The sequence below is a fragment of the Heterocephalus glaber genome, unplaced genomic scaffold (assembly GCF_053883595.1).
Source record: "Heterocephalus glaber isolate CG9 unplaced genomic scaffold, H.glaber_assembly_v1.0 deba00001623, whole genome shotgun sequence".
NCBI lineage: Eukaryota > Metazoa > Chordata > Mammalia > Rodentia > Bathyergidae > Heterocephalus > Heterocephalus glaber.
In genome coordinates, this window is record NW_028258390.1 from 54,119 (window position 1) to 74,158 (window position 20,040).

The 20,040-nt window shown below is 37.1% G+C and overlaps 1 protein-coding gene across 12 annotated transcripts in view; it reads left to right on the forward strand.

Annotated features, from left to right (window-relative positions):
* LOC147822412 (protein CBFA2T1-like) overlaps positions 1-20,040 on the forward strand; it is an 87,705-nt gene that overhangs the window by 50,654 nt on the left and 17,011 nt on the right. For 5 of the 12 annotated variants that reach the window (XM_087196845.1, XM_087196849.1, XM_087196855.1 and 2 more), the window contains 2 exons: positions 11,914-12,065; positions 16,920-17,121. Coding sequence is in view for 5 of the 12 variants with exons in the window: in XM_087196849.1 (XP_087052975.1) it covers positions 11,914-11,961 (48 nt within the window). In the remaining 7 variants the exon portion in view is untranslated. The other 7 variants (XM_087196846.1, XM_087196850.1, XM_087196847.1 and 4 more) reach the window with 5 other exon arrangements.

The following is a 20,040-nucleotide window of genomic DNA, read 5'->3' on the forward strand; positions in this document are numbered from 1 at the left end:
GAGAGCCACATGTGATTTTCAATCAGCCAGCACAAACAGACTGACAGACAACCTCCCTCAGGAAATGCTTGATGTGCCATCAGCTTCAACACTCTTCTCCTTCCCCTTCCGGAGCTAGCCTGCAATTCTGCATTTGTGTAAATACATATGTGCAGCATATTTATCCACATGCTGTGGGGTAGAGCAAGTGACTCTGCATTCTTTCCGATCATGCACTCATAGTGACTGCATGGTTCTTGGTGGTGTTCCCACCTGCCCTCCCGAGTCCACAGGTGCTCTCACAGAACCCAGCAGCCCAGGGCTAGAATGGGCCCTGTAAGGACTAGGAATCTTCCAGGTCTCCAGGCCAGCCCACAAAGAGAGCAGCGGAGGTGTTTCCTTCTCCCAGTGCCAACCTTTTGATGTCCACCAGACCTCACAAGCTCATTTTCATTTGTTCTCAAGTGTTGGGCAATTTCATCCATTGTAGAACCTAGCACAGGCTATTACATACAATTCCGTTGAAATGTTCTTGATAAGTGAAGTAATGAAGACAAAAATCAGAGCTTTGTCAGCAGCTTGCCTTTGACAGTTCAAGAGCCTAAAAGTTTGGCATAAAGTGATTATTCGCTTTCCTGACTCCACCTGAAACCTGAAGCATTTGATAAATCTAGGTAGTTACTGACATGCTATTGGGCTTTAGTCGTGATTAGAAATTTAAATATAATCCTTTAAATTCTGACTCCATACAATGTTTCACACAAATATTGTTCCTTTCCATTACATGTATTGATTTACTAACTTTTGACAACACCCCTATGAATAGGTGCTATTAGTATCCCTATTTTGCAGATAATGAAACTAAGTCACAAAAAAAGCAACAGACACATAAATGTCAAATATTAGAGGCACAATCTGCCTCAGAAGGCTAGCTCCAGAGCTTAAGTTTTTATCCGCTATTCTAAACTCATTCATTTAACAGTGATTTATTGGTATCTAATGTTGTGTGCAATTAAAATTAATTAATTTCCAATAATATCAATTGCTCTTAGAAAAGATTCTGTTAGGCTGTGAGAAAGAAGCATTAGTTATTTCAAACTCAAAACCTGTGGAAAAAAGGGAGTGCTCAGTGTGTTTAAGGAATCAGCCAGTGTAGAGCATAGCAGGCAGAAGTAGAACCACATAAGGTGACCTCCAAGGAGCGGTTGGGAGATGGCCCATTAGAATTCTTATTAGGTTCTATGGCCAGTGTCATGAGAAGCCATGGGGAAGAGGGTTAAAATCATTCTGATTCTTCTGTATAGACCATGGGTGTCTAACTGGTTTCCTTAGGCTGCAGTAAGTAAAGAGGAGTTGGACAAATATGTAATTCAGCAGTCCCCAACCTTTTTGGTACCAGACACAGGTTTCATGGAAGACAATTGTTTTAGTCATTTTCTTCATGAATGAGATAAAATTCCTGACATTCACAACTTAAAGGAGGGGAGGTCTACTTTGGCTCATGTTTTCAGTCCATGTGAGGAAGGGACAGCAGCTCACTTCATGGCGGACAGGAAGCAGAGAAAGAAGGGAGGAGCTGGGGAGGGAGATAGACCTCTTCCTATCAGGTCCCACCACTTAACAGCAAGTCAGCATAGCATCCCCATGACTCAATCACTTTCCAAAAGCCCCATCTCTGGACCCATGAATCCTTTGGGAGTCATTCTATATCTAAACCATAACAGCAGGTTTTTCACAGCTGGATGGGGGATACTTTTCATTAGTGTCTTTTCAAAAAATTAGTATTGCATGTATTTGTTATACATAATCATTACATCTCCCAGAACTAGCTAGCATCACCACCTCAGCTGCACTTCAGACTATCAGGCATTAGAGTCTCAAAAGAGAGCACAACCTAGACCACTCACATACACCGTCCACAGTAGGGTTCATACTCCTATGAGAATCGAATGCCACTGCGATTTTTTAGGAGGCGGCACTTGAGGTATAATGTGAGGGCTGGGGAGCAGCTGTGAACTCACATGAAGCTCTTTGCTTGCTTGCCCAAAGATCACCTCCTTCTATGTGGCCCAGTTTCTGAAAAGCCAGAGACCAATACCAATCAGTGACCTGGGACCCTGATATGGTTAATGGGGACTCTGATATGGTTAATACATAAGGCACAAAACTTCCCTTTTTCATATTCTAATAATAACACTTTTAAAAGGGTGCAACATACAAGTAGTGAGATATTTGTCCTTGTTTTGTGAAACTAATGCACCCATATCTGGTTTGATAGAAGAGGCTGCAATTCTTAGTGAATTTGCAAAGTGCCCATCAGAATTATTTTTTCATCTAATTTACTCTTCAGGTGCTTTATCCTTGGAAATAATTGCTCACAAATGTACCTATTTCCAAAAAGCAATGACATGAATAAGATTTGGTTGCGAAGTAAGAGATATTTTTCTCTGGGAAGACAGGTCTTGTAAAAGTCTAATGAAGAGACATGATCAAATTTTTCTTTGAGTTAAATGTCTGCACACAACTCTAAACATTCCAAAAATTAATATAAGCAATTGTTTTTTCTAGTATTAACAATATTGTACATGTAGTTATAACAATATCATGAGTGAAACTCTATTTAATGTATTTTTACTTCCTATACCACAGCTGCTAACAACCTATGTTTTAACTTATTAAATTATTTTTTGAACTAATACAAGCCCAAGTCTAATATTTGAATCAGAAAACTTACATGTCTCCTTAATAGCAATAAACACCAGTCCTTAGTAGTACACACATGTAGGTAGGTTGAAATACTATTATTGGTAATCTCTGTGTTTTACGTGCCAGTTTGCACAAGTGCACATAATATCGGGTACTCGTAGGTGTTCTACTGAGTCTAGTGAGCACAGGAGACAGGGTTAGCCATGTACTGTACCTTCCTGGCAGCATTCTATGGTCACCCACACAGTCTGCACTCCAATATTGCCCAATTGAGTGGTGAAAAATACCACACACCCCTGTAATTCCAGTACTTGCTGAAGCTGAGACAGAAGAATTGGAAGTTCAAGTCCAGCCTGGGCAATTTAACAACTTGTCTCAAAATAGAAAAGTAAATCAAAGAGGCAGAGGATATTGCCCCGGGTTCAATCTCCAGAACTAGAGGGAAAGATCACTAGAAATCACTTACAGTGTTAAAAGTTTATGATCTTGTGGGGCTGCATTACTAGATTTCAAGGGCCACATGCAGCCTGTGGATTATGAGTTGGACAGCTGGTGTAGAAACAACTTCCACACTGAGATTAGAATGGAAGAAGAGACTAGTGGGAAGACTGAAGCAGTAGTTCAGATAAATTCAGTTAGGAGACCATGGCTGTTCAGGCTGGGGCAGCTGTGCTTCATAAGAAGTAGGTGATATTCAGATGATAGAAGATGATGAGAAGAATTTAGGTATATTTTGTGATTGTGCCTACAAGACTTCTTACAGAGAAGCAGCTATCAATGAAAAGGCCATAGCAGGAATCAGTTTGGCCTAAGTTCACACTGAGCCTCCTAACCAAACATCAGGAAGCCAGAATTTGGGAATAGCTCTTTCTCAATCAGCAGGCATCTTCACTGCTCTGGTTTCTCACTTGGAGTTGTGCCGTATGGAGTCTCTTCAGTGAGAGATCATCATTCCAAATCTATTAGAGTGACATCCAAGAACTGTCAGGGTTGTTTACCTCCCCTGCCACTGGGGGATCTGGGCATCCACATAACACTGAAAGGCATTCACTCGTGCAGAGAGGATGGGAATTTGATAGGTAGGTATATCCCCAAGCAGAGGAAACAGGTGGAGCAGAATGTAAGGTCAGGAAAATAAAAGAAGAATTCAGAGTAAGTTTGGGGAGAAATAAAGCTGGATAGAGAGTGAGTTAGTGCAGTTATGGAAGATGCTGAACTCTTGCATACCTCCCTTAAGGCACCAGAGAATCAACAGTGGGTTTGGGAAAAGGGAGAGAGAGCCATGAGCTTGCTTTTTCTTTTCTTTTCTTTCTTTCTTTCTTTCTTTCTTTCTTTCTTTCTTTCTTTCTTTGGCATAAATTCTTTTATTGGTACATTTTAGGTATACAACATGTTTACATTTATCACTGGGTGCTTCTACCTGTACATGATGCATCTTGGTTCTTAATTTTTTCCCATTACCTGTTCTCCTTCCCCCCCCATCCTTCCCTATTTACAAAAACTTTGTTTCTATTTTTTCATTTTCTCATAATTTTTCCTTTCCCTTCTTACCTTTCCCCTAGCTCTTTCTTTTAGAGCCAGGAGGAACTCAATTACCTAGTCCATCTGCTTGGTATTGCATACTCCCATCTCCCTCTTTTTTTTGTAAAGAGAATAGCCTCAGAGTCAGTGTGCATTACTCATGGAAAAGCCTACAAATTTCATTATGTTAGCACTCTTGCTGCTCAGGAGTCTTTTGCTTAGGATAAATCTAGTTTTAGATAAATCTACAGATAGTTTTGAGTGCTTAATGTGTGCCAAGTTCTCCGGAGAAACCAAAGAGGAGTAAGACCAGGCATTTATCCTTACTTCATTCCTAATAGTGACCTCAAACTTATCAAGCTTTTAAAAATGCCCCAAAGTAAACTCTACATGCAAATTCTAGATTCTCTTCACCACTGTTCTGTAAGCTTTAATACTACATTGTTCCTCTGACCAAATCTTCAGGCTCCTCAAACTAAATACCTTATTGAACAGTATAGTATAGACCCTGGTCTTAATCTAGATGAAGTGAGTATGTCTAGAAACTATTCAAAATTCCTGAGTTTTCTGAACAGTAAATAACATATTTACTATTTTAGTTAAAGTATCTGTTTCATCATTTAACAGAAAAGATTAACATATTTTTAAAAAATCTATATCTTTCACTTAAGAATCTCATCATATAAATAGACTAGAGGACTCAAACTCCTTTTGCTTTTCAATTTACCAAGGCTTTTCAATTCACTAGTATCACACTTACCTGTAAGATCATGGATGACTCACAACTATCCTGTCTAGAGACTAGCCCTGAAGGAGGAAGGAGAAGTGGAAGATAAATCTTGTCCTTTTAAGAACATGTCTTTGATATATTATAGAGGAATTCTGTTTATACTATTTCATTGACCAGCAATTAATCACATATTCACACACAGCAGCAAGGGATACTGCATAACCATAGGCTCAGCTAATATTCTACAATGATAGACTAAAGAAAGAAGAGGATAATGGATATTGGAGGCTACCCATAGCCTTTCAGGATAATAGAGAATTTAAGATATGATTCTAGAATTTTTACCCTGGTCTGGGTAAAGTATCTAAGAGCTGTTTTCACTCAAGTTTGGTTTTCATTAAAGTTTGGTTTTCAAATTTTACTATAAATACATTCTTTACCTTTGGAATTGATGAAAATAATGACTTTTACATTTATTAAATGCTGTAAACTTGATAGAAACTGGCAACATTGTTTATGATGAGTGATGCATCCATGAGTCTGTAATTAGTATTAGTGGAAAACACACAGGAAAAAAAGAAACATTACCATCATGGGGTTCTGAACAGGTAGTGCTCTAGCAGCCCATTTCTTCTTTTTTAAATATTATTTTATTGGTACATGGTAGGTATACAATTTAATGACATTCATCATTGGAAATTTGCACCTTTACATATCTCTCTTTGTTCTTATTTTTCCCCCTTCCCCTGCCTTCTCTTTAACCACTCCATCCCTCCCTATTTACAAAGACTTTGTTTCCATTTTTTCATTTTCTCATATTAATTCCATTCCCTTCTTTCCTTTCCCCTACCACATCCACTTCCCCTTCCCCTTTGCCACTTTTATTCCTTTTTCACATTATCTATTATACCTTTTAGTACTTATTTACACTTTCAGCTTCTCACACTAGAGAAACTATTTGATATTTACATGTTTGTCCTATTTATTTCACTTGAGTATCACCTCACTGTGCATCCATTTAGCTATAAATGTCTCTAATTTCTCATTTTTTATGGCTGTATAGTACTCCATTTTATTTTAAAAATCCACATTTTCTTTATCCAGTCTCCAGTTGATGGGAAATTGGGATGCTTCCAAGTTTTAGCTATTACAAATTGTGCTACTATGAACATGGGTGCACATATATCACTGTGGTATGATTCTTTTAATTCTTTGGGGAAGATACCCAGCAGGGGAACCAGTGGAACAGATTAGAAGATGCAGAAACAACTCCAGACACACTCAGTCATCTCATCTTTGACAAAGGAGCCAAACACCCTCACTGGAGGAAATATAGCCTCTTTAATAAATGGTGCTGGAAAAATTGGGTTTCAACTTGTCAAAAATGAAAACTAGGGCAGAGAAGGTGAGCCAATCCCAGCACCCAGGAGGAGGCTACCCTGCCGCCATTCCACACTCCTAGGGCAGAGAAGGGGAGTCAATCCCAGTACCCAGGAGGAGGCTCCCCTGCCACCATTCCACACTCCTAGGGGAGAGAAGGTGAGCCAATCTCAGCACCCAGGAGGAGGCTCCCCCACCACCATTCCACTTTCCTAGGGCAGAGAAGGTGAGTCAATCCCAGCACCCAGGAGGAGGCTCCCCCCGCCACCATTCCATGTGCTTAGGGCAGAGAAGGTAAGCCTCACAGGCTCCAGAAGCACACCCCCGCCCCATGGAAATGAGAAGACATGTAAATAAGCCTCAAAAACAGACTTCCAGATTACCTACAGCAACCCCAAAGGGAAATGAGATGGAAAAATCTGATACTCAACCACCTGGACTCCCTGAACTGGCAACAAAAGAGGATATGGAAAAAATGAAATCAGAAATAATTACTCAGATAACAGCAAAGATTGTGGTCATAGTGAAAGACATCATTAATAAATCAAGAGTGGATACAGATAAAAAAATTAGAGGATCTGAGGAACATGATGGGAACCCAACATAGGAAACAAATGGAATTCATAAAACAGATGCAAACAGATTCCCAGGAGATTAAAAACTCCATCAAAAGTCTATGAAGCAGAATGAACCAATGTGAGGATAGAATTTCAGATATAGAAGATAAGATTGCAATTAGTGACCAGGAAAAGAAAAATTGCTTTAAAATTGTAAGGGATCATGAGAAATCAATCCAGCAGCTGCTAGATGATGCAAAGAAGAATAACATAAGACTGACTGGAGTCAATGAAGAAAGAGGAGAGAGTGTAGATGACATAAAAAAACTGTTCACAGAAGTGATGGCAGAAAACTTCCCAAGGAGGGGAAAAGAACTTGACATACAGATAAGTGAGGCATATAGGACTCCAGCTAGCCTAAATCAAAAAAAATCTACACATAGGCATATAAAATAATTAGGATTCCAGAAATCCAACAGAAGAACAAAGTTCGACAAGCAGTGAGAGAAAAGAAACAAATCACATACAAAGGAAAGCCCATCAGAATCACAGCAGACTTCTCAATGCAAACCCTCAAGGCAAGAAGAGCTTGGAGTGATGTATTTCAAGCCCTAAAGGAAAACAGCCTCCAACCCAGATTGATGTATCCTGCAAAACTATCTTTCAAAATTGATGGAGAAATAAGATACTTGCATGATAAAGAGCACCTCAGGAACTTCATGAATACCAAACCCGCACTCCAAAAAATTTTAGACAATACCCTAGGAAAAGACAATGAGGATCACAACCCCAGAAAGCCCAGCAGAATGAATCCATTGGGCATGACAAATTAAACGCAAAGGGGGAGACTCCAACAAAAAGAAAAAGTCATGACAAGTCTTTTAAAACTTTAAAGTTCATCTCCCTAATTCAATCTTTTTATTGTATTGATTATTATTTTTCTGATTCTAGTGTTGCACACCTTTCCTTGTGCTGTACTGGCTATTTATCATCTTCTTATGTCTACTGTTTAATTAGGTTGTCTATTAATGAGCTGTAAGAGTTCTAAATTTTGATGGAATCTCATTTATCAATTTTTTTCTCTTATATATCATGCTTTTTGTATCCTAGGAAGTTCTTGCCTACCCTAAATTCATAAACATTTTCCCTTATAATTTCTTCTTAAAGTTTTATACTTTTAGGCTTTCCTATTTAGGTTCATAGATCCTTTCAAGTTATTTTTATGTATGGAAATAAAGAGTTGAGGTTAATTTTTTATATACGGATACCAGGTGTTCCAGTGCCACTTGCTGAAAACACTATCTTTTCCTCAGCTCTTGAATTGGGTTTATATTCTATAAAATGCTAGTATTAAATAATCTTTCAAAACTCAGTGCACCATATATGAGTGGTTCTATTTCTAGATTCTCTGTTTTATTCCAATGATCTATATGTCTTTCCTCATACTAACACTGCCTTGATTACTGTAGTTTTAGAGGAAGTTTTACAATTGGGTACTAAACGTCTTCCAACACTGTTTTTTTTTTTCTTTTTCTTTTTACTTTTCTAGGTCCTTTGTACTCCTACATAACTTTTAAATTTCAATATCCAATTGTTCATTCATAGCAAGTATACATAGACCTGAATTTATATATATACCTTGTGTTTTCTAATCCTGCTAAATTCAAATACACGTTTTAGGGGTTCCTAGAGATTTTTAGTATTTTCTTAGTAGATGATCATTTCATCTACATATAAAGATTTTGCTTCTACTTTCCAATCCTATCCTAATTGTGTCATTTTATTGCCAGACTACTTTGGTTTGGGCCTATGTTTCAAGGTTTAATAGACAGATGAATAGTAGGTGTATCTGCTCTTGTTTCCCACCTTAGAGTGAAAGCATTGTATCTTCTCCATTCTTATAAGGCATTTTTGCTGGAAGTATGGAGTACATGTCTTTTATGTGTTGAGAAGGTTCTGTTCTACTTCTAGTCTCCTGATAGCTTTTACCATGAACAGGTGTAGAAAATTTAGTCCAATATTTTTTCTGCAACTACTGATAGGATCACATAGCTTTTTCCTTTCCTCTGTTAAAATGATGACTTTTGGGTGTGGATCTTCCAGTGCTGAACCAACATTGCCATCCCTATAATAAAACCACTTTCTACATACTGACAGATTTGACTTCTAATAGTTTGTTTTGTTAAACAAGTTTTTATCTATGTTCATACTTTTTCTTCTATTATCTTTCTTTATCCAGTTTTAGTATTAGAACAATGTTGATTTCCTAAAATGAGGGGAGAAGTGTTCCTTCTTTTTTCTGCTTTAAATGTTTGATATAACTCATCAGTTAAAATGTATATGAGCCTGTTGTTGTCATATAGGTAGGTTTTCAAGCTAGGAATATAATTTCTTTAATAGGTGCTATTCAAATTTTATATTTCTTCCAGTGTCAATTTTATTATTTCATCTTCCAAGGTACTTCGTAGAAGTTGTCAAATTTATTTCAAAAATGATTTTTGTAATATTCTTTCTATATCCTTTTAAATTCTGTAAAATCTGTGGTAATGTCCTCTAAATCTTGATATTGTAATTTTAAAAAGGTATAATTGATATTATGTAATAGGAAGAAAAGGTCTAAAGGAGCAGAGGAAGTGGGAGGGGTAGGGGAAAGGAAAAAAGGGAAAAGAAAAAATATGAGAAAAGGAAAAAAAATGGAAACAAAGTCTTTGCAAATAGAGAAGGGTGGAGGGGGTGAAAGGAGGGCAGGGGAAGGGGAAAAAAATAAGAACCAAGATACTCGTGTAATGGTACAAGATCCCAATGATGTATGTAAATGTATTTTATACCTTAAATGTACCAATATACTTAATGGGGCAAAAAAAAGAATGAGTGCATTCAGGACTGCTACCTCAAAATATGGCACCTCGATATTTGAGGAAACAGCAAATGTTTCTCTGACTCTTTCCAAACCCATGTATGTCTCTTCTCATCCAGCCCTGTTGACCCTGTGTCAGGATAGAAGGGATGTCTCTCCCTATCCAAGGTCAATTTCTCTATCTGTGCTTTGGATCCCAGCGTTTGTCTTTTCAGGAAATCTATGTTATAGATTTTCCTTTCTCTTTCCTGTATCTTAAATATTTATGTTTTCTTCTCAACAGGATTAGTTTCATCCACTTCTAAACATCTTGTTTTACCAATTATAGAAAAGTTCCTGGCTAATAATCTCGCCTCCCTAGGTAGTATTTAGATGAGTGCTGTCAATGCCTCTCTCTTTTCTGTTCTTTTATGGCTGACCACATGGTTGAGCCCATAGGTATTCATAAATAATCAGGTTATAGTCAAATCTTATAGACCAAGGGGATAGATATTCTGTCTGTTTCAAGTGGTCATATATGTATCTGCTTTACCCTCTTATGTGTTGATTTCTTGGCTTAATTCTCAGAGGGAAAATTTATTCCCCAAATTTCCTTATTCCCAAAGAATATGTCAGTGTAGTTCTGAAATACACAATACTAGTTTCCACGGTATTTTTCAAAATTAAAATAATTCCTTGTAATCAGTGTAAAAAAAATTTAAAACTAGACCTATATTTCTCACCATGCACTAAATTAAAATCAAAATGGATTAAAGATCTAAATATTAAAATAGAAACACTGAATAGTCTGGAACAGAGGTTAGGTAGAACTCTTGAAGATATTGGTGTAGGAAAAGATTATATGAACAAAACCTCAGTTGCCCATGAACTAGCACAATCAACGAGTGGGATCTCTTCTTATTAAAAAGCTTCTGCACAGCAAGAGAAACTACCAGCAGTGTGAAGAGACAACCCACAATGTGGGAAAAATTCTTCACCTGCTGTTCCTCAGACAAAGGTCTACTATCTCGAATCTATAAAGAACTTTAAAAAATCAGACCTCCCAAATTTAAAGACCCAATCCCAAAATGGGCATCTGAAATGAACAGAAATTTCTCAGACAAAGAAGTAGAATAGCAAATAAACTTATGAAAAAAATGTTCAACACCACTGGTCATTCAAGAGATGCAAGTGAAAACAACACTGAGATTCCACCTCACTCAAGAAAGAATGGTTGCTATCATGAAATCAACCAATAACAAATGCTGGTGGGGCTGTGGGGAGAGAGGAGCCCTGCTCCACTGCTGGTGGGAGTGTAGACTGGTGCAAGCAGTGTGGAAATCAGTATGGAGATACCTCAAAGAACTAGGACTGGAAGTCCCATTTGACCCGGTTATTCCCCTGCTGGGTATCTTCCCCATAGCAGCCCATTTCTTAAGCACCATGAAGGATACAACCTCCTTTTAAAGCACACTACACAGACACAAAGAAGAGTGAAACATAAAAAGTTAATACAAGAGTCTGAGAGTGCCAAGCTCAGGGTTAAAGTGTGAACAATAGTGAAACAAGCAGCAAGCTATCAGAGCCATCATCCAACCATGTTAGTGTTCAATAATTTTTAAGCTATAATCCTAGTAGGTTTAAGATTTGGCATTTTTAAAGCATAGGTGATTCTTTTGCAGTTTCCACAATTTGGGACTAATGGTCATCACTATGTTCTACTTAAATAAAATTTGGGAATGGTTCATGAGATTTGTGTAATTAAAGCCTATGATTTGTGTCCACAAATTTCAATTTGGGATTAGTTTAGGGAATAGTGACTTGAACAGAAGAATTTTAGATTTTCTTACTTCTATTGAGACTACATATAAATATTTATAATTTGGGGGTAGTTACTGGGGGTTGAACTTGGGACCTTGGGCTTGTGAGCCAGGTGGCGGAACCACTGACCTAAATCCCTAGCCCAAATATTGAGATGATATTAATCAATCTTTCTCACATAAATTCAAAATTCTTTGAATATAGAGATTATTTCATTTTAAAAACTTGGTTCATTTACCTCATGATGCTATGATACAATGAAGTAAAATAAAGCAATATGGTGAATTGTTACATTTTAAAATTTTATTATAATAGAAGACACACTGCTATATATTCCCCTCAAAATATTCCCTCTTCCTTTAATCACACTTATCTTATTCTAGCCACTTTCTGAAGCAGTTCTGGAAGCCCTCTTTCATGACTGTCTTTAGTTGCTGTTTGATGTCTTGAATGGATTCAAAATATTTACCTTTCGTGATCATTTTGATTTGGGGGAAGACTCAGAAGCTGCGCAGTGCCAGATCCAGCAAAAAAGGTGGGTGATGACACATCATAATGTTTTTATTTGACAGAAATTGCCATGAACAATTGATCAGTGAGGGGTAATTTAAAATGTGGTGAATATTTAAAATGTTTAAAAATGCTTTGCTGTAAAAGCCACATTACCATTAGTCCCCCATGACCACCAGCAGATGAATGCATAAAGAAAATGTGTTATTTACACACAGTGGAGTTCTACTCTGCTGTATAGGAAGATAAACGAGTTATTTGTAGAAAAATGTATTCACCTTGAGACCATAATGTTAAGTGAAATAAATCAGACACACAAGCTTAAATGTCATATGGTTTCTCTCATATGAGAAACCTAAATTACAAATAAGAGAATAATAAAAGATAGATAATAGGAAGAAGGGAGACAGATATTTCTCAAATGTAAAGAGAATCAAGAGATGGAGAAAGGAGAAGGGAGGTAAGGAAAAACGTGTGGAAAAAATTAATTAAGATGTGTTATGTACATGCACCAATTCTACACAAGGAATGTAAACATTGCATACTACACACATGTACCAAAGAAAAAATTAAAAATAAAAAATGTTTTTAAATATTCCCCCTTGCTTCATACACACATAACTCATCATTCTTGGCAATGTATCTTTTACTGTAATAAGTTTTGTTAAAATTGAAATATTCAAGGATTTTTGCTCACATCATGAAATATAATAATAAAAAAGTATAATTTTAGGTGACTCTATGAACACTACTATGGGCCTGATCCCTTTTTATATTCTCAGAAAACAAGATTTTACTGGAGAGTTAGTTGAAAGAGAGAAATGTCTTGCTCATTTGATTGAAACCCAGATCTTCTTCCTCGATCCCAGGGTTCTCTCCCCTATGCTATAGTGCATATCTTTGCCTCCCATCCAAAGTTGAGATCAAAATAGAAATGGCTCAAAATAGAGTGGAAGCAATGAGCAGAGTGAAGAGTAGACAAATGGATTATAAAAAGCATGAGGTAACAACATAGATGAAACTCAAAAACATTATGTTAAGTGGAAGAAACCAGACACAAAGGGCCTCATATCATATGATTCCATTTGCATGAAATGTCTAGAAAAGGCAAACCTATGGAGACAGAAATAGATTAGTGGTTGCCTAGGGCTAAGGGTAGTAACAGAGATTAACTGTAAGCAGGCATGAAGTATTTTACTGGGCAGATAAAAATGTTCTAAAATTAGATTATAGTAATGGTTGTACAACCAAAAATCATGAAATGCTAATATCAGGAGTATAGATTTTATTTCTGGCTCTGCCACTTACAACTTGGAATAAATTGAGAAAATAACATAGCATCTCTAAGACCCTTGTATCAGGGTTCTCCAGAAAAACAGAACCAATAACACGCACACACAAGAGACAGACAGAGAGGGGGTGGGGAGACCAGCGGGATAGTTGCAGACTGAGAACCAAGAAAGATTATGTGTCAGTCTCAGTTCAAGGACAGAAGACCACTCAATACCCAGCTCAAGATATCACACAAAGAGAAAGCACAAATTCTCCCTTCCTCATATTTTTATTTTATTCATGCCTCCAGCAGATTGAATGACGCCCATTGCCACCATTTGCATGTTGCCACCAAAGTTCATTTTGAAATTTCATCCCTTTTATGAAATATTCAAAACTGGGGTCAGGTGGGACCTTTAAGAGGTGATTGGATGATGAGAGCTTTGTGTATCATGAATGGAATAATCCAGTGGTTGTGACCCTATGGCACTCATGCCACTGGTGGTTGTTTGTATCATTGAAAGTTCTAAGTTCACCATAACTGGAATAATCCATTTATGAGTTAATTGATTAATAGATTGTCTTGAGAGTGGTTCTATTTTAAAAGCCAGTTTGACTATCTGGCCCTGTGACGCCCTGAACTAGAAAGTTATCAGAAGCAGGATCTTCACCAGAAGCAGCCCTTAACTGTGAGCTCCTCAAGCTCTGAAACCATGACCTAAATGAACCTTTGTTCTTTTTAAATTTCCAGGTCTATAATATTCAGTAATAGCAACAGGAAACAGACTATATAAACACATACTCATATTAAGGAGAACAATCTGCTTAACTCAGCCTCATGATTCAAATGCTTATGTCATCCAGAAATACTCTCAAAGACACACCTAGAAATAACATTTAACCTAGTCAGTGGGTATTCTATGGCCTAATCAAGTTGACATATTAATTAAACATCACAACTCTGAATTCTCATCTTTAATATGGAGGTCAAACCAGTATGTATTTTGTGTAGTGTCTACTTTCTTAGCACATTGCAAAAGGAAAAAATAAAAGAATATTGGACATCATCAGCATTGGGATTAGAAATTAAAATCATATGTAAAACAAGTTATAAATTTGTTGTGAATAATTTTCAGTAGAAATAAAACTATCAGCCAAAGAATATTAAAGTGACACTAAAGAACACATGCTAAGAAACATAAATGAATGTAAATGAGGGCCATGATGTTATGGATTGAAACTTCAACTCAGTGACCCACCTATTTTCCTCTATTGTATCTATATACATATAGAATAGTGTTTACATTCCATCTCTATATACATATACCTGTCATGTGCCTTTCATATTTTATACATATCTACATCTGCATATATGTGTATACATGCCACACACATTTCTTTTACATTCTATATATTGCATTTGTGTTTCCATGATGATTCGACTGCAACATTGATGCAAGAGATAAAACATACATGATTTGGGAAGGCTCTGGTCCCCAAATTCTAGAAAACAAGAGTAAGCTTTGTATCTGTCCTCAGATTAGCAAGGACTCTGGTGAGAATGTATATTTGAGGAATCAGCTTCTGTTTTGCTGACAAACATGGCTGCATCCCCAGCCGATGTCACACACTGATGACCTCACAAGGGGCACCGTTTGTGCTTCACTTTAGAACATCACAGTGACAGCAATGGCCAGGCCAGGATGACAGCTCTGACGCCTACGTAGTTTCCATCAGGCTAACACAAATATGCACTCCTCTTCTTTCCTGGGAATAACTTCCAGACAAAAATTATTTAAATTATTTTAAGATGTTTATTTTATCATCATCTTCCTTCCTCCTATGGTTCTTGAGAATTCAGCTTTAACACATTGTGTTCTGCTGTAAGCCTTTTAATGTCAACTTGTCAAAAACTAATTACATTTTCTTTTAAGATGGAAAATAGTTGATAACTGATTTTTTTGAAAATTATTATTTAAGTCAGCATCACTTTTCTATCTAGCATACCAGGAAATCTGCTATGTTTATATTCAACCTTCTTCAGGTCCAGGATGCACTTATGAGAATTCAGGGCTCTACTGGGGCAGAGCTCCAATTCCTTCTGTGCTGCAGAGGTTTTCTGGGCTGCTTAATGCATCCTTAGCAGATTGGCACACCAGCTTCCTGGTATAATTTAATGTTAAATAACACTCCTAAGACCGTGTCAGGAAATACACTACATGGAAAATGTCACCTTTGAAAAAAAAGAGAACAATTACTGTTATGACATGCAATTTACATCAACCTCTTTTGAGATAATCAAAGAAAGATAACAGAATGCACTAGCCAATAAATTGGCTAGCAAGGAGCCAAAGGGAAGAGCCCTTGTATTTCCATGGCTCCATATTTCTTTGGCATTACCCAGGCCACTCTGAGTCCACTGGAAAAGCATTTGTCATAAGCTTTACTCTACCATGAAGTTATGATTAATATTACAGCTCAAGTACAGCGGGTTGAAAGACCACATTCATTTTCAAAGTCACGTCGCATTGATTAGAATTCACTGCAGGTTATTCAAATAACGATCCTCTCTTTCCCCAGGAGAATCTCTGTCTGATTTTTCTTTATCCTCATTAAAGACCCCAGGTGCAGACAAAGCTTTACGTATTTCTAATTTGCATTATCCTTGAAAAGGAGGTAATTCACATGCCTTCAGTATATAGCACTTGTTTTTGTAGTTTGCTCTTTCCAATCATCAATTTAAATAAATTAAGAAATTTAGCCTTTATAAATCCTCAGACAATAGAAAATGGCAAATTTTATTATCTTTAGTAATGAGTCTATGGATTCCAAACCTCTGTGATAAATTCAGATAAAGTAAGGCACTTTTGTTCCATTCCTGGCTGTACTTGGCTTAAAAAGACACTGATTTTTTTTTTCTTTCTTAGAGTAAAAGATTCATTTTGGAAATACAGAGCAGCACAGACCATTTTCAGGTCAGAGCAGAACCAAAGGTTCATCAAGCAATAAATGTAGTACTCAGATAATCCCCAACAGAACCTAATATGTTATTTGCCTAATTAGATTAATTTCTATGCAAGGACTGATCAATTATTGCCTCTGTTGAGATAATTTATTAGCTACTCTTCCCAATTTAGCATTTGCCTAGAATCTTATGGATTTCATTGACATAAGGTGTGGGCCTCAAAATTATGACAAAGAATTCTGCCTTGGACTATTTTTACCTTCAGTTCTTGTGTAATGAGTTTAGCCTGAAGCAGACTGACAGCATTGTTGACATTTCATTGAGTTTCCATTTCTCAAGAGAGGAGAAATTTTAGCTAATTAAATAATGTTAGAGTGTCTTAGAAACTACAAAGGCAATATGAAACCACACGGCAGTCACACCATGATTGTTAAGACCACTTGTGTATTTCTGAGATTTTTAGAAAACTGAAGTCTGCATTATAAAAGTTTTTTATTAATTTTATTGGTACATTTTAAGGTATACAATATAATGACATTCATCCTTGGGAATTTGCACCTTTACATAATCCATCTTGGTTCTTATTTTTTCCCCATTCCCCTGCCCTCCCTTCAACCCCTCCACCCCTCCCTATTTACAAAGACTTTGTTTCCATTTTTTCATTTTCTCATATTAATTCCATTCCCTTCTTTCCTTTCCCCTACCCTTCCCACTTCCCTTTCCCCTTTGCCCCTTTTCTTCCAAGTTACTCAGAGGCTCGACGTGTTGTAGCTGGCGTGATTGGAAGGCAGGAGGAAATCAACTGGAAAAGAAGTAAAAAAAATGATCATTTTTCTGAGTATAGGTGAGGAATGAATATGATTGTTTTCCTGGGTATGGTTCAACTGCTTACCCATTATAATTTAGATATTTGTGTGTGTGTTTCACATGGAAAATCACAAGATTGTGTATAGGTTAGAATTGTCATTGTCAGGCCAGTGAATCAGCATTAACCATATAACTGAGACTACATGTTTTGCTATGATTTGTGAACCTATGCTTGGTAAGTCTTCTTACACATAACCAATATAGAATAAAATTAATCACTGTATTGACATTTGCATTCATTTGTATCTAGTAGAAGGATATGAAATCAAGTCCAGAATCTCACTGACTCTGAATGAAGTGAAATGGAGTGCATACTTGGAAAAAGTCAAGCTCTTTCAATTCATTGAGGAACTATTTAACATGGAATTAAATTTTAATGAAAAATAACGATTGAGCTTGACAAAGCAGCAGCACTGTGCATTAAATATAAATCTGAAAGCTGGGTGTGATAGTGCATGCCTCCAATCCCAGCACACAGGAGGCTAAGGCAAGGGGATCATGAGTTCAAGGCCAGCCTGGGCAAACTGAGCAGGCTTATCTCAAACAAAAAAAAGAACAATGTCAAGGACAAAACCCAAAAGCAAGGCAGAAATGTCACTGTGCCCATTTACTTAGAGAAACAAGGAATGAGTTAAATCCTTCTGATGACAAGAAGCAAGATAACTGCTGAGAGTATGAAGCCATGTTGAGAACAATGCTAGTGTACATTTGTTTCTGAATAAGATTTTTAAAAAAAACACATCACAATAGAACAGACATATATCACGTGTGTACACATGTGTGATGTGTGCACATGTGTGATGTGTGCACATGTGTGTGCCCGTGTGGTGGTGGAGTGTCTCCAATCCTGAGTACCTCAGACAGAAAGAAACAGAGAACCGAGGGAGATTTATTTTCCCCTTAAAGCCTCAGGGAACCTTTAAGATTTCATTGACATTAATTAAGCCCACCCCAGGATCATGGTCTTGGTGGGCTTGGTGAACTTTTACTTTAAAAAGCAAGCTTGCCTGCCAGATGAGTTTTTTCCCAAGCTCTCATTTTATTGTGGTTTCCAGCAGGGGATCTTGTTTCAAGGGATATGATCAAAGTAAAAGACATTTCTTCTGGGACATATTTTACATAGATTAAATCTCATTGTGCAACTTACTCTTTAGTCTATATTCTCTTTTTTTAGGGTTCTATTGTATGAAAGAATTTAACATAGAAAAATGTGAACTTATCGTTGAATCAGATACACCAGGCTGCAATGAAGCCAGGGTCCAGTAGAGTCTAACATGTTCAGTTTTCTTATCAATGGTGAATTTCAGCACACTTTCAGTTTTTAAACATGAAGATAATCTTTTAAGGAAGGGGATGCTATCATTTGGGGTTCTTTTGGCTTTCTTTTCCTGTTTTTAAACCCTCTATCTCCTGTCTTTTTCATTTTAAAGACAGGCAAGTTATTTTGGTTGTGCCGTATTATTGATCATAGAAAAATCATGTTTTCTTGCTGGACACTGGCAACTTCAGCATTCAGCATTTGAAACTATATCCAGGAAATCTTACAGTGTAAAACAGTCATTGAGAATAAGCACCAGTTAATTCCAAAAAACTAATTAAAGCTAACACTAAAATTTACATTTCTGAAAATGATAATCCAATAAACAGCAAGCCCTTTCTTACTGGTGCATCACTCACTGCTCTTACTTTGGTATCTAGAACCTAAGAAAGGTAATGATGTTGAGTACTACCTCTGTTTTCCTACATTCTTGAAATAGGAAAAAAATGTCACAAAACATAAGGGTTGGGGATGTAGCTCAGAGGTAGAACAGTTGCATAGCATGCTCAAACCCCTGTGTTCAATCCCTAGTATCAGGAAGGAAGGGAGGAAGGAAGGAAGGAAGGAAGGAAGGAAGGAGGAGGGGGAGGGGAGGGAAGGAGGGAGAGGGAGGTTGGTTGGTCACAAAGAACAGTATGAGATTCAGTAGTCCCTGTCTAAACCTTGATATGTAGAACAAATAAAGGTTAAGTTTTTCAAATATACTGTTTCAATATATGGTATGTGTTTGTGTGTGTGCATGTGTGTGTGTGTTTCAGGATATGTTAAAGCACAAGCTCATTACATGAAAGGATGCTATATTTTCTATAGTTTTGTTGTTATTTGATTACCAAAGTATATTACATATTTTCAGACCTAATCTCATGTTTGCTGTTCTGTGATGTAATCAGCCTTGCAATTAAAGTTGCAAGGGTAAGCTAAAGAATTGATTTTTTTAGCTGGATGGAAAGATAATGATGTATGGCTATGTTTTCAGTTATAGTATTCTGCTTTTTCTAGAAAGCTTCTTTACCAGTCTCAAAAGGTACAACTTCCTTGCACTGGAGTGAAATCTCTGTTATAGTTCTCAGTCTCTCTGCTGTGTGTTGAAGAACAATTTTGTTGTTTTGGTTTTTGAGACAAGGTCTTGCCATGTACCCCAGGCTGGCCTCCAACACACAGCAATCCTCCTGCCTCAGCCACCCACGTGCTAGGATGACAGGCTTGTGCTACCATGCCCAGCTGTTAAAGGACAATTTGTAAAACTATTGGAAATTGTGTTTTTCTGTGATCCTCTTGCATCCTGTCCATAGTATGGTGCTTCCTTCTAATGTCTGAAAGAATCATCTAGAGAAGTGAAGATAGTGGTCAGTTAAATGGTTAATCAGAATAGAGACCACTTTCCTTCTCCTACTTTTTTTCCTGATAAATGCAAGACAAATTCCCTGTGTAAGAGGTTAACTCATCTTTAGAACTTGAAACATAATTAAACCGGAGTCTGTTATGATTAGAGGTGAGAAGCTGCAGCTAGTTAAGCCATAACAAAGAAAATGAATTTACAATAAGCTCTGTACAAAATGCAGTCTTCCTAGGGTGGAG